The sequence below is a fragment of the Aquarana catesbeiana genome, linkage group LG05, assembly GCF_042186555.1.
Source record: "Aquarana catesbeiana isolate 2022-GZ linkage group LG05, ASM4218655v1, whole genome shotgun sequence".
Classification (NCBI taxonomy): Eukaryota; Metazoa; Chordata; class Amphibia; order Anura; family Ranidae; genus Aquarana; species Aquarana catesbeiana.
Genome location: NC_133328.1, coordinates 161,196,996 through 161,218,165, shown reverse-complemented (window position 1 = coordinate 161,218,165; position 21,170 = coordinate 161,196,996). Strand labels below are relative to the sequence as shown.

At 42.3% G+C, this 21,170-nt stretch overlaps 1 protein-coding gene across 2 annotated transcripts in view; it reads right to left on the bottom strand.

Moving 5' to 3' along the window:
- Positions 1 to 21,170, bottom strand: part of CNOT10 (CCR4-NOT transcription complex subunit 10) — a 224,901-nt gene that overhangs the window by 41,478 nt on the left and 162,253 nt on the right. For both annotated transcript variants that reach the window (XM_073630300.1, XM_073630301.1), the window contains one exon: positions 16,636 to 16,749. In XM_073630300.1, coding sequence (XP_073486401.1) covers positions 16,636 to 16,749 — 114 coding nt within the window. The remainder of the gene's footprint in view (positions 1 to 16,635; positions 16,750 to 21,170) is intronic.

Below are 21,170 nucleotides of genomic sequence, written 5' to 3'. Positions count from 1 at the left end.
GACAACTGACCCATGTGCCCTGTTTGGCGCACGTCCTTAACTTGGTGGTGCAGCGGTTCTTGGGCAGGTACCCAGGCTTACAGGATGTCCTGAGGCAGGCCAGGAAAGTCTGTGTGCATTTCCGCCGGTCGTATAACGCCAGTACTCGGCTTGTTGACCTCCAAAAGGAATTTAACCTGCCCAAGAACTGCCTAATCTGTGACATTCCCACCAGGTGGAACTCAACGTTGGCCATGCTGCAGCGGCTGCACACGCAGCAGAGGGCCATCAATGAGTACCTGTGTGACTATGGCACCAGTACAGGGTCAGGGGAGCTTGTTTTTTTTTTCCCCATGCTAGTGGGCCATGATCAGGGATGCATGTCACCATTTGAGGAGGCCATGAGGATGGTGAGCATGACAGTGCATGCATCAGTGACACTGTCCCCCTTGTCAACCTGTTGGAGCACATGCTGCGTGGAATAATGGACAGGGCACTTGAGACAGAACAGAGGCAGGAAGAGGAGGACTTCCTTAGCTCTCAAGGCCCCCTTTATCCAGACAGTGTTCCTGCGTGCCCTCCAATCACACAGGAAGAGGATGAGGAGGAAGAGGAGGAGGAAGAGGAGGATTGAGTCAGCATGGAGATGGAGCCTGGCACGTCGTCCTTAGTGACCCAGAGGACTCCGGACGAATGCATCAGCAAACCTATGCTGCATGGCCTCCCTGATCCTGCAAAGCCTGCAGAAGGATCCTCGTATTTGTGGTATCAAGGAGAGGGATCGTTACTGGCTGACAACCCTCCTTGATCCACGTTACAAGGGTAAGGTTGCGGACCTTATCTTGCCGTCGCAGAGGGAGCAGAGGATGAAAAATCTTCGGGAGGCCTTGCAGAAAGGTCTGTGCAACAATTTCCCAGAGACTGAGAAGTTACAAACTCCTGTTCCTGGACAACGTTTTGCTGAGGCTTCGGTCAAAGAAGGAGCGTTGGAGAAGGTGGCCGTCTGACTAATGCGTTCAGACAATTTTTTAGTCCGCAGCTCCAAGATATGATCGGTTCCAGCAAACCGTCGCCAGCGTGTTTTACATGGTGCAGGAATACCTAGGGGCAAGATCTGACTTGGACATCTTTCCCACCGAAAATCCTCTGGGTTACTGGGTCTTGAGGATGGATCACTAGCCAGAGCTTGCACAGTATGCAATTAAGCTACTGGCCTGTCCTGCATCCAACGTTCTTTCGGAACGCACATTCAGTGCTGCTGGAGGCTTTATAACCGATCACAGGGTGCGCCTGTCCACCGACTCGGTCGATCGACTGACCTTCATAAAAATGAATTAGTCTTATCACCACCAGATACCAAGCACCTGATGCTGATGTAACCGAATAATTTTTTTTGAAATGTCAGATTCCTTCAAGACTCCCTATGCTGATGCTGAGTGACTATCCTCTTCCTCCTCAATGATCATGCTGATAGCTTGTAAGAATATTTTTGGTTCTGGGCGCCGCCACCAGTGGCTAAGGCCCAAATTTTCTGCCCCAGTTTAACAGGGGCGTGTAATTCCAATTTTTTATGCAAAACTTTGCAGCAGGGCTCATTCCTGCGGTCCAGCTAGAGTATCTGTGAGGGGTTGCAGTGTTGTGGCACCCGCACCAGTGCCTAAGTCCCAATTTTTCAGCCCCTGTTTAACAGGGGTTTGTAATTACAATTTTTGATGCAATACTTTGCAGCAGGGCTCGTTCCTGCACTCCAACTAGAGTATTTGTGAGGGGTTGCAGTGTTGTGGAACCAGTGCCTAAGGCCCAATTTTTCTGCCCCTGTTCAACAGGGACATGTAATTACAATTCTTGATCTAATATTTCACAGGTGGGCCCATTCCAGCGCCCACCAAGAGTAACTGTGAGGACTTACAGTGTTGTGGCACCACCATCACCAAAGGCCTAATTTTTCTGACCCTGTTCAACATGTAATTACAATTCTTGATCTAATATTCCACAGCAGGGCCCTGTGAGGGATTACAGTGTTGTGGCAACACCTAAGGCCCCAATTTCTGCAGAGTATATAGGGTAGGCCCCTACTTTCAAAAATCCAACTTACAAACGACTCCTACTTGCAAACTGAAGGAGACAACAGGAAGTGAGATGAAATCTACCCCTAGGAAGGGAAATGCTCTCCTGTAAGAGTTAATATGGGAAAAAACCTTGCTCCTTTCCACTGATGCTTTATCACCAATCCTTGTTTCACTAAAAACCCCAAATTTTCAAAAAACATTTGTCATTGGGACAGAAAGTGAGGTGAAATCTTCTGAAGAGGAGCACAGACAGCAAAACAAATGTCACAGGGGTGATAACCCTTCCCTGTGTTTTCCAAAAAGCTTAAAATAGATTTTTTGGCTGGAGCTAAACACTTTTAAAATGTACCAGTTCAAAATAACAGATTCTACTTAACAACAAACCTACAGTCCCTGTCTGGTTTGCACCGCCTGTATACTGCTGTTCAGAGGGCCTGGGGCCCACGCCTTTCCTTTTTTTAATTTGGGTGCGGGGGTTCCCTTAATATCCATACAAGACCCAAAGGGCCTGGTAATGGACAGGGGGGGGGGGGTACCCATGCCATTTGTCTCACTGATTTTCATCCATATTACCAGGACCCGACATGACATTAAATCCGTAAGCAGTTTTAAATGACTTTTATTCCTTTAAAAATGTCATTTTGTACAGGGACTGTTCTAAGCACAGGAAACGTGCCATTTTACAGGCATGCTAGTAAAATAGACACCCCACAGGTACGATATTTAACGGAATATTTAACTTTTTTTTTTCACTTTAAGCATCATTAAAATCACTGCTCCCGAAAAAATGGCCGTTTTTAAAACTTTTTTTTGCATTGATACATGTCCCCTGGGGCAGGACCTGGGTCCCTAAATCCTTTTTAGGACAATACCATGCAAATTAGCCTTTAAAATTAGCACTTTTGATTTCAAACGTTCGAGTCCCATAGACTTCCATGGGGTTCTAACGTTTGTGCAAAGTTTCGGTACGTTCGCAGGTTCTGGTGCGAACTGAACCGGGAGGTGTTCGGCTCATCCCTAAATTTCATGCTCCCAACTTTGCGGGAACAGTTTGGGGATGGCCCCCTTCCTGTTTCAACATGACTGTGTACCAGTGCACCGGTCCTGTAGAATAATAGATGCATATCTGCAGCGTGAGATCTAAGGTACTGCTGCCTCCAACTGTTAAGTTTCAGGAAATTGAGATATGGTGATGTCACTATTACTACTAATCGAGGGCATGCAGTGCAGGATCACCAGTTTTCTGCATGTTTCTTGCTCCTTCCCCCCTTTTTTTCCCTGATACTGCCATTTGCTTATAATACTTGTTATAGAATAGTTCTTGTGACTCTACACAATACTTCTTTCATGTAGAAATTTGCTTTCAACCAAAATGCACAGCATGCTGGAAAATGTATTTAGCATGCCGATCCATGTATTATAATGTAGGATCATTACAATTAAAGTAAAGTAGTCAGGAAGAACTTAAAAGCAACAATTTTGTGGCATTGGACCGAAAAGGAGCCGGTTTGTGGCCACATTTTATGTTGCAACGTTCTGCTCATAAGCAGTATCTCATTATTCCACGTGATCAACCATGTCCATAAACAAAAAACTATTTTGAGCGAGCAAGAAAAATAATCCACATGAAGGCCATCAAAAAAAGCAGGAAAAATTGCAAGTGCCAGCATGCAAGAGCGTTTATCAAGTCTGTTATAGCACATGAAACAGATCAGTCACTGTAGCAAAATCACCATAGCAGCAATTAACAATTAATACATATTTTACAACCCTTGTCCTGTAAGGAAGGAACCAATTGCTACAAAGCAGTCACTGTGGGATGGCTATTAAACAGAAGTGAGGAAATTACCAGTTATGGTTCAGCAATTCACACTTAAGGGTCACTTTTGGTCAGGACTCTGACCCCCTGATCCTTTTAACTCTTTCCTCAGCTAAATTCTTTGTCTGCTTTTGCAAGAGACTAACCAATTCCTTTACTTGGGATTACATTGACCTGCTCTGCATATAAACACATTAAGAAAAACTGCAACACAGCAATTGCTTCCAACGCAGATGATTTCTTTACAAAAAAAAAAAAAAAAGAAGAAACCATCAAGTAGAAAATTCCAAAGCCAGAAAGTAATTGTTTAACTGACTGGGATAGCCAGAAGGGAAATCCAAGCATTTTAAAACATACTACTGTCTGAATGATGTAAGGAATACATCACTGGCGTAACTGAAAGAAGATGTAATCAAGTTTTGTCAGAGTCTTTGTAGATATGGGCTGGAAGGCATCCTAAATGCATCTTTTAAAATGCTACCCAAACGATCAAAACACACAAAAATCAATGGGTTGCATTTGGACCAAAATTTGTATGTTTACCACCCACGACAAAGGTCCTTGTGTCTGTGTTAAAGCAGCCCACCAACCCACCTTCCCAATAAGCAATATAGGCCACATTGAATTATATTGCTGTTTTTTATTTTTCAATATGTTGCTGCACTTGATTCCCAGGCTCGCTTGGTTCCAAGCCATTACCAACCCAGACCAGAGCAAAGGGGAGTAAGCAATAAGCACATTTAAGGCTTTTTCTTTTAAGGGTCATTCTTTTAATCTGACTATATCTTATAAATCTGTATTGAAATGTTTAGTATACTGTCAATGAAAAGGAATTTACACTATTTTAAGTTTCAGCCTATTCTCACGTCTGACTGATGACTCATCTGTCTAACAGTCTGAACTGAAGATGACTACAAGGAATCACATGCTAGGACAGTTTCAAGGTGGTGCACTTTGCACTTTTCTTCCAGGGCGCCCCTGATAACTTTTAGCATTTCTCTAATGGGATATACTAACACAGGGCTTAATAAATTTGCTTTGAATCTAGGAGCCAGCTAAAAAAAGTTAGGAGCCAGTTTTTTTTTTAAACTAACAAATCTTATGTGTGGAGCATGCAACATATTCCTGAAAGTGAACTTATCCATTTTTTTTTTCTAATTCCTTTATTTTCCAAAAGTTGCAGTTTACAGTCAAACAGAAGAATGAAGAAACGAAGCATAAAACAACAATGAAAAGCTCTAAATTAGGTTTGCATGCCGACAGGCCTAGCAGAAGACGGTATGAATGGCCATGTACATCATGTCAAATAGAATACCCACTAATTCGGGGTACTTTGTCTCAGTAAGTGGGCTTAGCACTATATGACCATATAGTGTGACCAAACCCCCCGTATTTTTTTATTATGTTCAGGTGTTTTTGACTAGCCTTGCAGGAAATGTCATTCTTGTATGTGTGCTCTGTAAAATATTTTGTACTGTTTGTAGGTCTTATAGCAGCACCATCTTGAATTTAAACGCATTGTAGGGTGTGCCCCCCAAATATGTACTTGTATATTCAAATATGAAAATGGTCCGCAGTTTACAAAGCATGTAGGGCAGATAGAGTAGCGACATGAGTGACCCAGAACATAAACTTGCGAGCTTAAAACTGTGCAACTATATTTTAACAAAATAATGCAATATACCGGGAATGGGGCCTCCCAGTGGCCAGCTGGACCAGAACAGGGATAATGAGACTGAGATAGTGTATAACAGGATACTCAAAAATCTGAAAGAAAACTGAGTATTGAGACAAACATACGGGGAGGGGAGTAGATGGGAGAGGAAGGAGGAAAAAGGATAGGTAGGAAGCGGTCAGGAAGAGTACAAATAGGAGATCAAGCATCCCTTGTGCAGTAGAAAAGAGCTTATATTAAGAAAGGTAAAACCGCTAACCCAGGGAATGAGACTAAGTTCAGGAGGTCAGCCAAGTTGCAAGACCCCCCCGAAGATGGGCATCAGTGTATAAAAAATGTTGCCAAGGTCTCCAGGTGTCACAGAAGATCTTTTCCTGGTTATGCAAGGTAGCTGTGAAGTCCTCCATGTCCCCAAGTTCATTGACTTTGGAAAACCACAAGGATTTTGGACGGTGGGTTCTCAGATCTCCAACATAAGAGGATGCATACCTTAGCCGCATGCAATAACTGAATTGTGAGGGAAGCCTTATATTTCTTAATAGGACGTTCCGAGAGATGCAACAGACATGACGCAGGTTTCCCCTCCAGGTCGACATTAGTCAGGTGCTTGACAGTACCAATCACCTCCTGACAAAAAGGCCTACGTTTGGGACAGTCCCGAAAGATATAAAGCATCGTTCCCTCCGCATTGCAACATCGCCAACATGTATTAGGGACCTGAGGAAAAAAGCGGAAAGCGGTGCAGGGTACCCTCACCAACAGGTCAAGATCTTGTAACCGGTCTCTTGAATTCTAGTGACCATGGAAGACTTCAGGGCAAAATGGAGAATTTTCTCCTTCTGCAAGTAAGTGAATTGGGTTTCAAGGTCCGAATCCCATTTGGAAAGGAACCTAGGAACATACCCTTTCGGATCAGAGAAGCGTAAATCAACAAAAGACAAGGACGGGTCGGTTCCTTCCTATGACAGATATGTTCCAGTTCTATAAGCTGGCGAAGTATACCCGGTGAGTGCGAACACCGATAAAGAAAATTGCGCATCTGAAGACTACTCCAGGATCTCTAGATGGGGGTCTGTAGCTGTCGCACAGGCAGGAGAGCTGACCATCAGGCCCCCAAAAATATATTTAAAAAAAAAAAAAAAAATCACAAAGATGAAGGCGGACATTTAAAGCCAGATGCTGAAAGTGAGGGTTCTGGAGGCCCGGTACAAATTCTGTATAGGCACCATGGGGGAAGGCACTGGCGATATTGAAGAGTGTCAGAATGCATCCCTAGAGAGGATGGCGCCCTAAGAGGAGGAGAACACAACGGGGGATTTACAGGAGGAGGGGGCAATTCACCTACCACTATTGCTGACTGCATGTTTAATGGACCAAGAGGGACTGCACTAAGGCTTTGACACCCTTTGATATCCATAACATGGAATATATGCTCATATACCTACCTCGCTGCATTCCGTATATCACCCAGATATGCGATTACGAGTATGTGAAGGGCTTCTATAGGATACTTCGCTTGTGTGACCTCGGAGGGCAGTGTCAGAAGACCTCATTTGACGCCATCTTCCGCAGTATTCTGCGCTTTGATTCCTGCTTGCATAGCTCAGTGCACATCGGACCAAGTCTTTGCTTACTTCTTGACAAATATATGAGTACATATTCTCCTAACCCATACCCCTGAAGAAGGGCTTGAACCAGAAACGCGCTGGGTACCGGAATTTTTCTTTGGAGTTTGAAGAGTACCACCATTTATACAGATTTTGTATGCTTGCTATATGAATTCAGAACGTGTTCTCTTTTTGTCTTTTTTATTTTATGTCATGTTTGAATCAATCACCACATGTGTGAGTGATCCAATTTTATATGCAATTAACAAATGCATTTTTAGTCTACAATAGTGGTGTCGTTGCCTTTAAAATTCCATTTAGGGGGCCTTTTTTTCCCAAATGCGTCCCTAGCAACCATTTAAAGTGATTGTAAAGGATCACTTTGTAAATCAACCCATTACGTTTAAAACAGAAAGGCAAAACATTTTTGCATAGATATAAAAAAATTATAAATTCCTTTTTTCCCCTTTTTTACAAGTGATCACATTACCTCTGTTCTCAGCTGCATAAGAGCTGGGGGAGGAGAAGCAGCAGCAGTACACTGAGCTTCCCAGTGAATGGCTATTCAGCAGGGGCGTGCCAGGACAAGTCTGATGATTGGAGGAGAGCAGGCCAAGTTCCCAGCATAACTAGAGAAGTGACCAGGATGTGCTCTCCTGCCTAGTGTGGTCAGTTTTTAACAGGAAAGCAGAGGGACAGGCAGGAACACCAGGGATTTTCCATAACGGAAGACAATACAAAGAACACGATACTTTCTCATACAAGTACATGGCACTACAGGCACATTTCAGGAATATGAAGTGTTGGGGTAACAAATGCTTCAAGATTACATAAAACCCCCAAATATTATATCTTTTCTGAAAGCAGACACCCTAGAGAATAAATTAGAGGTAGTTCCAATTTTTATATGTCACACAATATTACTACAAAAGGAAAAAAAAATAAAAAAATAAAAAAAAACACACACACACATTAAAAGTTATTTTTAGGGGGCACAAAAATGCAATAAATCACCCAATTTTTTGGTAAAATATAAAAGCTGAGGTTGCACCGAGTAAATAGATACTCAACATGTCTAACCTTTAACATGTCAGTACCCTATATTTTTCATAGGCATTGCTTTAAAAGCCCCCTATAAGTCATTAGTTTAGCGTTACAAAGAAGGTCTGGTGCCAGAATGATTGCTCTCATTCCGGCGTGCGCAGCGATATGCAATATGTGTATCACAATTGCCGTTTTCAGGCGTAGGTGACCTGCCGTGTGCGTTTATGATTGTACATGCGTATATGTGGGGGTGGTGGGATTTTATGAGCTCGGGTGTATCTTAAATTTTTTACAATTAAAAAAACATTTTATTTGATTTTTTTGTGACAGGTTCTCTTTAATAAGACATGCAGGGTCTAAAAGACCCTATGTCTCCCCTGTGCTCCACTGAATGTAATGCAACGCACATCACGTTGCAATACATTCTTTTCTGATGGCCGGGGAAACTGTCAACGGGGATCCGGAAATGGCATTACATGTCGCTTCCGGGTCAACTAGAAGGGGAGAAGAGCAGATGTTTGTCCGTTCTCCTCCCTCTCCCAGCGGCACCCACTCTGCAGGTCCTGAGCCCGCAGATGGGCAAGCGGAGCCCGGGATACATATTGGGGTGGTGTGCAGAGAACTCTGGTGGCAGTCCAGATGTCAGGTCCAAACCTCTGGTCACAATGGCAACCTGGCGCCTGGGGTTTGTCAGGCCCTCTACAAACCTAAAGTATGGGGCTTCGGTGATATCTACTCTGCAGTCTGATTAGCTAAGCAAACCTCTTCTATAAGCTCTTAGCATCTACCCAGCCTCTCTCAAGCTTTTTAACATGGAGGAATCCTGGAAATAATTTTCAGGTCTCAGGGAACCCCAGCTAATAATTGCACTATCTATAGCTCGTGTTCCATTAGTGTGATGGTCACTGGGAAGAAATGTTCTTACATTTATGATCATAGGAAAGAATCCCTCCTTACAGACAGCTAAATAATTATTGTCAGAGGTTTCTTATCAGAGTCAGAAATTGCTCCTTGCTCAAGGAACCTCTAGCAACCTCTGGAGGAACCTAAAGGTTCCACAGAACCCTGGTTAAAAAAGGCCGATCTTGTCAGTAAATTCCCCATACATGTCCACCAATTTAAACAAAATTCACATCTGCATACAAGCCTTTCAAAGAATAGCAATTTTATTGTTAAGTAACAATTTCTGAAAAAAAAAAAAAAAAAAAAAAAAAAAAAAAAAAAAAAGAAGATCATTTGACAGGGTGCAGCAACACTACTTGAAGGTATTATGGATTTATTTCAACCTTGCAGACCCACAAACAGAAAAAAAAAACACACCTTATGGTGGATATTCATCTGACCCCTGTTTTTATTTCTTTTTTTTTTTTTAAACCACTACTTACCTGTTTGTGAGTTCTGCACATTTCAGATACTCAGGCACCCATCAGATTCAGCGTTGTCCAGCTGAGATCCTTTTCTCTTCTAGCAGTGCTTGGTCCTGTGCCTCCATGTTTTCGTGTGATTTTGGAGAAAACAGTGCCTCATCTTTGGTGTTAGGGGGTGAATAGCGCCCCAATGTTGAGGTCAATGGCAGGAATTGCACAATGCCATATGAGGTGTAAATGGAGGCTATAGACTACATAGTTAGTCTGGTTGAAAAAAAGAAAAAAAAAAAAAAAAAAAAAAAAGACACCAGTCCATCTAGTTCACCCAATAAAATGGGGAAAACAAAAAGATACATTTTTTTTTTTTTTTTTACAATCCTATATACACAATCCCATACCAACAGTTGATCCAGAGGAAGGCAAAAACCCAAGCAAAGCATGATCCAATTTGCTTCAGCAGGGGAAAAAATTCCTTCCTGATCCCCCAAGAGGCAATTATTCCTTGGATCAACTTTACCTATAAATGTTGGTATCCAGTTTAATTATGTGCATCTAGGAAAGAATCCAGGCCTTTCTTAAAACAATCTACTACCTTTCTCTGCACTTTCTCCAATATACTTTTTGTGAACTGGTGCCCAAAACTGAACTGCATAAAAAAACTCCCAAAACTTTGAAAAAATAAATTTACTTTTTACTTTTGTAAATAAGTAATTTTTCTCCTTATCCGATGTGCGCTGATAGGCTGAACTGGTGGGCACTGATGAGGAGGCACTAATATGCCGCATTTATGGGCACTGATATGTGGCACTGTTGGGCACCAATAGGTGGCACTGTTGGGCATTGATGGACAGCAGTGATGGGCAGCACTGATAACCAGCACCGACTGGCATCACTAATGGGCACTGATTGGTGGCACTTGTGGGCACTGATTGCTGGCACTGATTGGTGACACTTGCGGGGCTATAATTTAATCAGAGCACTGATGATCAGTGCCCTGATCAAATGTTTTGTTGTACCCTGCGAGGAAATGCCGCTGATCGGCTCTCCTTGCCACACACACACAGTCAGTGTGAGGCGAGGAGCGCCGATTACCGGTATCTCAGTGTTTACATGTGACCGGCTGTGATTGGACACAGCCTATTACATGTTTAAAGAGCCGCAGACGCAGAGATCGGGGTCGCGCTGTGTCCTAGCAACACGGTGTGGCCGCGATCACCATGGGGCGCGTGAGATAAATAAATAATAAAAGTCACAAGACTGCTAAATACTGCTGATGAGAAAAGGTATTTAGCAGTTTATAGTTACTAAAACGATTGCATTTCCATGTGTTGCGTACTGTGGGAGTCCAGATATAGTGAATCCAGGGTCCTGGGTTTAGTAACACTTTAATCCTTCGTCAGTGTGTGGCAAACCATCAACATATCTCTCCCCCCCCCCGCAAAAAAAAAAAAAAAAAAAAAAGCTGTAAACTGTAAGCTGTCAACTACATGAAGCCCTTGGGCTTTCACATTGGAAAGACAGGAGTGGCTCTTTCAGGGTGCTTTGCAGGTGCTATTTTTAGCGCTGTAGCACCTGCAAAGCGCCCCAGTGTGAAAGTGGTCTTAAGCACTGACAGATCTGGTAGTGTGCGTGCCTTAAAGCAGTAATAAACTCTACCAAAAATAAATAAATTTCTCTGCAAGTTAAGGGCATAATGTGCTAGTATGCATTGCATCGCATACTAGAACTTTATTTAAGGCTTACCTTAAAACAAAGCTCTCCAGCGGCGTGCTGTCATCACTGACAGGGCTTCAATCTTCACCTAGTCTTCCTTCTGAGATCAAGGGCTCTGGGCGTTTGCAAACGTGAGCCACGGCCTCGGAACAGCACAAGTATGCCGTCCCTTCAGAGCGCATGCGCTGGTGACATCACAGGCTGCAGAATCCTTCCTTGCCTCTCATCAGTCATATCATTTAGCATCTAGTAAGTATGCTGCAATGCCCATATTGGTACACCTTGCACTTGGCTGCAGTAAGTCAGCAGCGGACATCTTGTTACACCCAGCCTGAACTATATGGGCTGGGTGTAACAAGATGTCCGCTGCTGGCTTACTGCAGCCGAGTGCAGGGTGTACCAAGATGGGCGTCGCAATGTTTACCCTCTGACGGAGACACAGAACATCACTTCCTGTACCGAATGTGACGGCTCCAGTCACCGCTTTGGACGAAATATGCAGCTGCACCCTGCATCCCTGCCCGGCCAGCTTACCCCGGTGTTCCACTGCTACCAGACCAATCTTCGCTCCGCCCCCTCTCTGCCCGCCGACTTCCGGTTCCAGGTATCGGATCTGGCATCGGGAGCATTTGTGCGAGTACAAGTACTCGCACAAATGCTCGGTATCGGTCCCGATACCGATACTAGTATTGGTATCGGGACAACCCTATTTTGGACAATGTCTTAGTTAAAGTGGAAGGAGGAACCCACCTTGGGAATAAAGGCCTTAAAACAGAACGTCACTCTCTCAATCAACATTGACCATTTTTAATATTTATGCTCCTAGCATTCGCAGATAGAAAGGAAAGAATGTTGGAAAACTTTTCTCCAAGATGCAGCCTGTAATCAGTGTATTAAACAGCAGTGGGCGCAGCTCCCAAAATACGATGTCCCGAAGGGGTTGGGGGGTTCCTCCATCTACCTGTAGTTGGAGGAAATTATATATTTTTTTTTTTGGGCTTAGCAGAGCAAACAAACTGCCCATTTATGGTCAGCTTTAGTCTGCAAGACATCTTTATCCCTGTGTAACACTGGAAACAAATTCTTCCAAGATAATTTCAAGATTGCAATGGGGAAGGCTTTGTGAGTAAGGAAAGACAGGGGGATATTCCAGATAGACTTAAGAACTGACAAAACTAGCCTGAGGCCCCACATGTCAACGGTAAGCACACAGGTGGAACAATGAGAGAAAAATCTTTCACCATTGGTTGCCACCTCATCCCTTTAAACCCAAACACATATTAATTATACAGGTTCTGTGGCTGATTAAGGTGGTAATTAAACTCACTTGATGCCTTACCTGCATTAAATTAGCCTCAGAACCTGTGTAATTCATATGTGTTTGGGTTTAAAGGGATGAGGTGGCAACCCTAGTTGCGAGGCAAGCAGTCTTTCCAAAAGAATGGCTAGGGATGAAATTTAAAACTTGAAGGTCAAATGCTGATTCAATCACAAATTTAAGGTCAAATGCTGATCCAGACAAGATTCATCCGACAGTACTTCCTGGAAAGTAGGCCTTTCAGGTGTGATAATAGACTTTGGAGAAGTTATTTCCAAGCTTTCAAGAGTGTAGGGATGCAGAGGCCAGGCAGTTAAAGCGAACAACTCAGAAGCAGGATAGTGAACCAGTCCCTGGAAGGGAAACCTGGACAATCTAGGAGAGCCCAAGGAGAGTCCATCAAGAGCCCGAGTATGTCTGAGTAACGCATCCTTCCGGGTCAGTTCAGTGCAAAAAGGATCACTGTAATGCCCTTCCTCTATATCCTGCTGAGCAGACAAGGAATAACCTTTTGCGAGGGGGGGGGGGCGTAGGTCAAGTTACATTGATCAAATCAAGTTGAACTCATTCCTCCGAGTCATCTGGGCATCCATTGTGGTGGCCTGAGGATTACTTGATACCTGTACAGTTTTTTTTGTTGACGCAAAAAAGTTTATTCCTGGCATCCCCAACCTGCGACACAGGTCATATAAACACCCCCGACCATACCCCTAGAACCAGAATATTGAGCTGCAATGGTCTGGAGTTAAATTGGGCTTTTGATACTGCCTCAAAAGGGAGGCTACCATAACGCCCTAGTCCTTAATGCGAAAGCAAATTGTGGCGCGTCTCCTGAACTGTAGGGTCCAAAAATGGGGGCAAAGGGCCTGGAGCTTGTCCAGAGGGAGGACTCTGGACAGGGCTATTTCTAGAGTCAGGCCCAGATGCTCCAAAAAAAATTATGAAATTTCTGCAGACTGGACACTAACAAAGTCTGGGCACAATGCTTCATCAGGAGGCATCCAGGTATCACAAAAAGGGGATACCCTGAGAGCGTAGAGTAGCTGAGACAGAAGCTAACACTTTGGTGATAACTCAAGATGCTGTGGGCAGGCCAAAGGGAAGGACAATAACCTGGTAAATGTTGCATGCCCACAGCAAAAACACAGGGGATGAAGATGTGCAAGTAGGCAACTTATGTCCATAGAGACTAAAAGGTCACCAATTGAAAAGAAGTGATGACCGACATGGCAGATTAAATACAGAATTTTGTTTAACATAACGTGAAGGAATCTGTTGAGAATCTTCAGATCCAGAATGGGGAAGATGTCTCCTTTTGCCTTGGGGCACTGAAATGGTTTGAGTAGAATCTGTAAAAACCTTTACTTTTCTTGGACAAAAGGTAAAGACCCCCTGCAAGAGAAGATGCTGGAGAGCAGTGCAAATATCTGCCCACTTTTGTTGGGGGAATAGCAAATTTGACTGCAGAAAGAGGGGAGGCAGAGAAAAATATGATGTTAGGCTTTAAAGTTCAATAGGGCAGACATGCAAGAAATCTCTAAGGCTCACACATTCATGATTCAAAGTAGGCGATAGATAAACGCACAAGGTGTTACATTGTGGTTAAAGAAACTATGCTAAAACTGTGCTGAAAATACATGCTAAAATACTATTCAGAAAATAGAAAACATTGGCCTGAAGAGGATTTACGTAAAGCCTCGTACACACGATCGGATTTTCGGCAGGGTATATTGTGTATATTGTGTGAAGACAAACTGCCTAAAATCCGACCGCGCTCTTTCAGACAACTGTTGTCCAACTTTCCGCCAACAAAAGTAGGATGGCAAGCTAGTAAATTTTCGGCAGACAACGGTCTGTTGTCAGATTTTCGTATCGTGTGTACACAAGTCCATCACACAAAAGTCCAAAGCACAAACACGCATGCTCCGAATCAATGTTAACCAAACATATTCAAAGAAGGTGCCCAAAGGGTGGCGCTCTAGAGGTGAAATTCCATGTAGTACGTCACTACATTCGTGTTTGTTGGCCGACAATTGTGTGCCATTAGTATGCAAGACAAGTTCCTGGCACACGCCCTTCGGACAAGTCTGACGCTCTGTTGGCCAACAATCCGATCATGTGTACGAGGCTTAAGAGTTCAATATGCTCTCTCAGCCTTTAAGAATAAGATTAAAAATATATAATTTAGCAAAACTTTTGTTTTTTTTACTCCCACTCCCAGCAAGCCTCAGTGTCCTTAGGTTAATAGATTTCTTCTCTCTATTCACAGAATAGAAAGCTTTCAGTGAAAAGCTGAGAAACATTCAGCCCAACTAGATTTTGTTTCAAGAAAGACAGGAAGTTCCCATCCTACTGCCAAAACAGCTCTGTATGTTACTGCTACGTATGTAGCAAATTCTACATTCAATTTACACAGTGCACCCAGCAGGCACATCTAATAGTGAAGGAAATAGTTTATTTGGTACACCTCGGCCTAGTAAACATGGCGTTAAGCTTTAAAGAAGAACTATGATCAGAAACAAAATTACAGCTAACTACCCCAGGGGTCCCTGTGCTCTTGCCCCCATTAAAATCTGGACAGTGGATGTTAAATAAAAATAAATATTTTCTGTAATTTCTGGCTGTAGAGCCACCCCATCCATAGCCTAAAAATATAAGCCATTCTATGGGAAGGTGTTACAGCCAGGACTGAGCCCCATTGCTCTCTCCATTCTGCAGTGCTGTGTCTTTCCTATTAAGTGCACACAGAGTCTGGACCTGCCACCTGCTATTCAGGGCACAAGGAGAGTGGAAACTGCCAGTTTGTGTTGAGAATGACAGCGGGTGGAAACGAGTGCCTTCATTTGCAAAAACACAAGCCGACAACCGTACCCATGACCTACTTGCCTAAGGCCGCCTAGTGTAGTACCTGGCTTGTGTTTTTTGTCAGCTTGTGTTTTTGTTAAAAGAAAGTACTTCTCTCCAATCACAATCATTCACAACACAAACTGACAGGAGAGAAGCACTGCACAGCAATGTTCTGTCAGCTTGGGAGTGGGGGGGCAGGGGCTGTGTGCACTGCCTGTCACACCCCCTCTCCTCCCAAGTTAACAGTCAGAACTCTCTCTACTTTGATCAGAGTTATCAAGTAGCTAAGTGAGTGGGCAGTGCTAGGCATCTGTCACCACGGCTCAGCAACCCCTGCACAAATTTAGATGTAGACAAGTGCTATGTGCACAGGATCCCCTGGGGAAATTAAACAAATATTCTGTTCATTGGGTGATAGTCCTCCTTTAAAATGAACCTTTGCACCATGTTAAACTGTTATGTAAAAACCTTTAAAATAGATAAAACACAGTGTGTGATATTTACATCATTAGTCAGAAAAGCTGTCTCTTATCTCCTCATGCACACTGGACATTTTTACAGCTGCTCCTAGGGGCATCAGGCATATTTTATTATTTTTTGCCTCTGGACTCCCCTGCATGTTTAGCCTATGTGTCCATGCACACATAGACTTTTAGCAGCGTTTAGTGGTTTAGTGGCAGTGGCTTTTAGAAACAGGAAAAAAAAAAAAACAACACAACACTGCCAGGGTCCAGGAGCAGCAGAGTTTGGGCAGAAAAAAATGCTTGATGCTACTAAAAGCTGCTAAATGCACCTAAACGCTAGCTCTTGAGCATAAATTAATTTCAATGGCCAGAATAAATGATTTATTCAGGCCAATGAAATGAATTAAGACTGAAGAGCTTGATGCCTGTTAACACTTTTACAAGCGCCATGCATTGTTTCTGCAAAAGCGCTGCTGGCTTCTAGGAGAGTTAAATAAACGTCCGGTGTGCATGAGGCCTTAGTAGAGTGTGTCCAGGAAAATCTGAGAAGGTCCCTAAATATCAACACAGAGGATTTCCATATCAAATAACATTCTTTAAATCTCTGTTTAGTGCACAATTAGAAACAAGCAGCATGACCAGCAAAAAATATTTTGAGTTAACAACACCTTTGGTGTCTGAGAAGGCAAATATCATTTAAAAGCTTTTAGTTGATTAAAAAGAATAAACTTACTTGAGGGATCCTGACAATCGCGGCTGCTGAAGTAGTTTGTCTGCATGGTTCAATGCCATAAGGTTATCACCTAATGCCAAAGCAACATAAGCACTACAAGCAAGGATGGAACACCTATAAAGAAATAAAAAAAGAAAAAATGGAAAAACTGGACTAAAATCCACACTTTATTTTGATTTTTTTGCAGTTTAAAGTATAACTAAAGGCAACTTTTTTTTTTTTTTTTTTAGTTCTGGATAGAGTGGAGAGCGATTAGAACACTTGTCAGTTTTTACTGCTGTCTGTGCCCCCATTAGGGAGATTCACCCTCTTTATCTGTCCGGTTTACTGCGAACATTGAAAGTGAAAATAAAATAATATCCCAAATTTTGGGTTGACACCAACAGTAATAACAGGAAAATATTCCGATGAGGACACTATTTCTGGTGACCGCACTGTGCGTGTCATGATGCTATAGCTATAATCGTTCTTTGATGTTGGATGTTTTTACACAATAAAGCTTCTATCCTTATTTTTTTTGGAGTGCGGTCATTTATTTTGTTTCTTGAATGGTCTACACAGACAATGGACTGGACCTGCACCTGATTGCTAAGGAAGGAATCACCTGGAGCAGTGTTACCTGTTGTCTGTTGCTTTACACTAGTTCTGGTGACACCCTGGAATTCCCCCAGTTTGGAGGGATTTCTTCTCACTTCCTGTTTTGGCTATAGGACTGGAAGGGAAATCTCCACAATGGGACACAGATGGCAAAAAAAACTGACAAGGTTATACACCTCCCTTACTTTTTTGCCTTAAGTTTTACTTTAAGTACATAATTTCAACTAAGACTTTTCATTTATTATGCATGCCCCGATAGTAATAAATGCAACCAAAAACAGCAGACATAAACCGTTTTGTTTTCAGATAGAGTAGAACAGGTGACAAAAATGTCTCTGTGTTAAGAGAGATTTGTTCCCAATCTTCATATAACAGTGACCAGCTACAAGTGAGAAGAATTTCAAGTATTATTGGTCAGTCCTATATGCACAAACATTTCCTTTGCACACCACTTTTTCTTTTCCTTGGGGGTTTATAGAAAAGGTGATGATGGCATTACCCAAGAGTGTCAGATAAGAGGAGGGAAAGGACTGGGGGGGGGGGGGTCAAATAAAGGGAACCCTGGGGTCCCTGCCACACTAGGTAGCCTTGAGGAAGGGACTCATGTCTCTGCATCGTGGCACGGCATGGAGACATCCATTGCGGCCACTGGAAGCATCCAACTGTAAAGTATGCAGCTCATGTTTGAAATTATTAACAATTTTAAAGTCAGAATATTAGACTTAAATATGAAACTTGAAGGCCACCAGTTCAAAACCGGCATATTTAAGTGATGAGAAATGTAAATACTGCACATTTTTAATGATTAATAAATCACATTTCTGACTTGCACATTTAATGGCTGGTTTACACTAGTCACACAGGAAAATGTTCTGTTTATCTGTGTGGGATAGTGTCCTTGCTGGGCGGCCTCTGGGAAAGATGGGGGTGGCGTTGCCTTGAATTTGTAAGACATGGTTTTCTTTTCTTTTTCTTTACTTTATTGAAATGGTTCAATGCCATAAGTGAAATTTCATTCAATGCAGGGTGCGAGAGGGCTGCGGAGCAGTGCAGAAAACTTCACGCATCGCGTTCAGCACAGGAATTCTTCACAGCTGCCGCCTGCATTCTAGTGTGAACAGGGCACATACAATAAATTGTTTTCTGTGTGCCCTTGCGGAGATCAATATTTCTCTGGCGTACAAAATGCTAATCTTCGCAAAAGTGTACAGGAGCCCTTGGATTCGCCTCAAAATGTGGAAAATCAGGCAATCACGATTCATGAACCATATGATAAACTTGGGACAAATCTGCAAGCAGATACAGTATAAAAAGGAATAAAAAAAAAAAATGTAAATACACATTCGCCCGATTTTCATATTGCGTTGTTCACCAAGTCCTTGACAACCAAACTATAGCAGAGCACTGGCTGGCTGTCTCTAGAGAATGTATTTTCTGAGTAAATGACCTGGAACAAGTGAAGGCTGGTAAAGTAGCATAGCAGCGTTATAAAGCCAAAAATTTGGCAATAGCAATCTATTTATCTTATGCATCCCATACACTAGTATTATAGTGAGAGCTCAAGATTTTTTTTTGTTGTAAGGACGATTATCTAATTTTCTATTTGTTAGCGGTATCAAAATCGACATTCATTTTCGACTGCTTTCAAGGAACATGAACTAATTTTTAACAATGAAAGTGTTTTTTATTTGAGAAAGTCAACTGGCTCCAAAATAAAATGTTAAAAGCAAACTTTTTTGTAGTACATTTGAAGGAAATCTGTCAAGTCATCGAATATACGGATGAGATTTTTACTTTAAAAACCTACTAGTGCATGGGCAGCTTTAGTATACGATTCCTTTTTAATCAAATCAGGGAGTTGCAGGAGTCCAGAATAATGAATTAATGTCAAAACCTTTTATGCATTTTGGATCAAGTAGGAGAGATGTGGAAACGCTCTCAGTTTTTAATCGTTTAGGACATTTCCACTCACTTCCCATCCATGACAATTGTTACCAGGGCAGGAAGTAAGAGGGAAGCTCTCCTAGAGAGACAGACTGCAATAAAACACTTATTTATAGCAGGGTGGGGGAAAGAATAAAATATGTCAGAAAACGGTCAATGGTGTCTGAGGGAGATTCCCTCTTACTTCCTATCCCAAAGACTATGGTCATTGCAGGAAGGGAAGGGAAATCTAACCCACAGAGAACAGACAAAAAAAAAAAAAAAAAAAAACACAACATGTAATCCTCTCAGCAGAGGAGTAAACAAAAAGGTGATTGATTATGCGTTGCTGGTGGAGCTACCATTAAAGTGAACCTGTTGCTTTGCCCTGCATGGGCAAAGTACTGGTTTGCTTTAATGTGAACAGATCCAAAAAATGGAGTATATGTATCTTTCCCACTCTCTGTAGAATTACAGCTTCCTTATATTAAACTGGTGCTGAGGAAAGTACTACACATAACTAAATGCCATGTTATTTATTGATTTTCTTTGCAGTTTCCAGGATTATACTATAAAAATAGGTAACACAACATGAGCATGTTAAAATTAATGGCAGTCCTCCAATTAGAGCTGCAGCCAGTAAATGAAGGGCTGTCTGTTGGGTCTATAGCAGAAGTCACAGGCTTAACTTAATATGCTCATATCCTGTTGTGTGATTGTTTCAAGGAGTAAATGTGTGGCTCGGATTTCCTCACAGGAATGTTTTCTGTGTGATGCAGGAAGGGGACGTGGTAAATCTCAGGTCTTATCACCTTCAGCCCTGCACAAGGCATTTGCTTCTCACATGTTCCTAAGTCAGGAGTGCTTACAAAACTATTTATTTATGAAGTGCCAACATACGCCACAGCAGAGCATTGTGGGCCCGAAGCATCAGCATGCAGAAAGTATGAATGTACAATGCGTTTACACAGAAATGGCATTTACTATGTCAGGTAGCTAGTAGTAACCACTTAAAGGGACTGTTAATGGCGGCTAATCATTTCAAACATACAGAAGGGGATCACATACCCAGTGAAATCTGAAACATTTCATTTAATGTGGCACGAAATGATGCTGCTCATGACGGTTATACCTCTGTTTTATCAGTCAAGTCTGATGCTCGTTCATTGCTGAAGCAAGGCCATTAGTTAGTTCACACTTCGTTGGCACCATAATCCGTTTCAAACAATCAAATATACATCTCTGGTCTTTTTATCAAGAACTTGGGATGCTTTTGCTTGGTTTATAATTGATGTTATGTTATTGATACCATATATTCACCCAGGATTCCGGATTCATTCAGGATAGCCAGAAGACATGCCCCTGGCTCTAGAGACAGCCCAGTCCCGAAAACTTTGTTAATCATAGACACCACCTCATACCAGTAACAATGGAGTTTAGGGCATTTCCATAGCACATGTATTAAATTAGTTAGGCTCCCTTTACATCTGGGACATTGGGCTGTATCACTACGTTTCCATTTAAATAATTTCTCTGGTGTATAGTGAGCCCTAATGTAAAATAAATAATTGTGTTACATTTTGTGTTGGGGATAGGGAGGCCAGGGGTATTGCCGACAATGCCAGTGCTCACTGTTCATCTGAAATTGGCCCTAGATCGCAAGACCAGGCTGACCTTCCAGGTTAATCAGTTCCCCATAACTACTATTGTTCCATATTCGGGTATATAACGTATAACCCTTTATTTCAGTAATTTTTTAATTTCCTGCCATACCTTGTCAAATACTTTACCCGTAAAAAATCTTTTATCGGACAATTGATTTCTCGTCTCCAATAAAGAAATTAATAAGTAATCGTCATATTACTGATAGTAGCAAGCTCTGTATAGGATCAGAATTTGATACTACTGTCCATCCACAAAAATGTTGTAATTGTGAGTCTAAAAAATATTTTTTTTAGGATGGGGAATCGCCAATCCACCAGCTTCTTTGGTTAGTGTTAATGTAGTGTTAACGT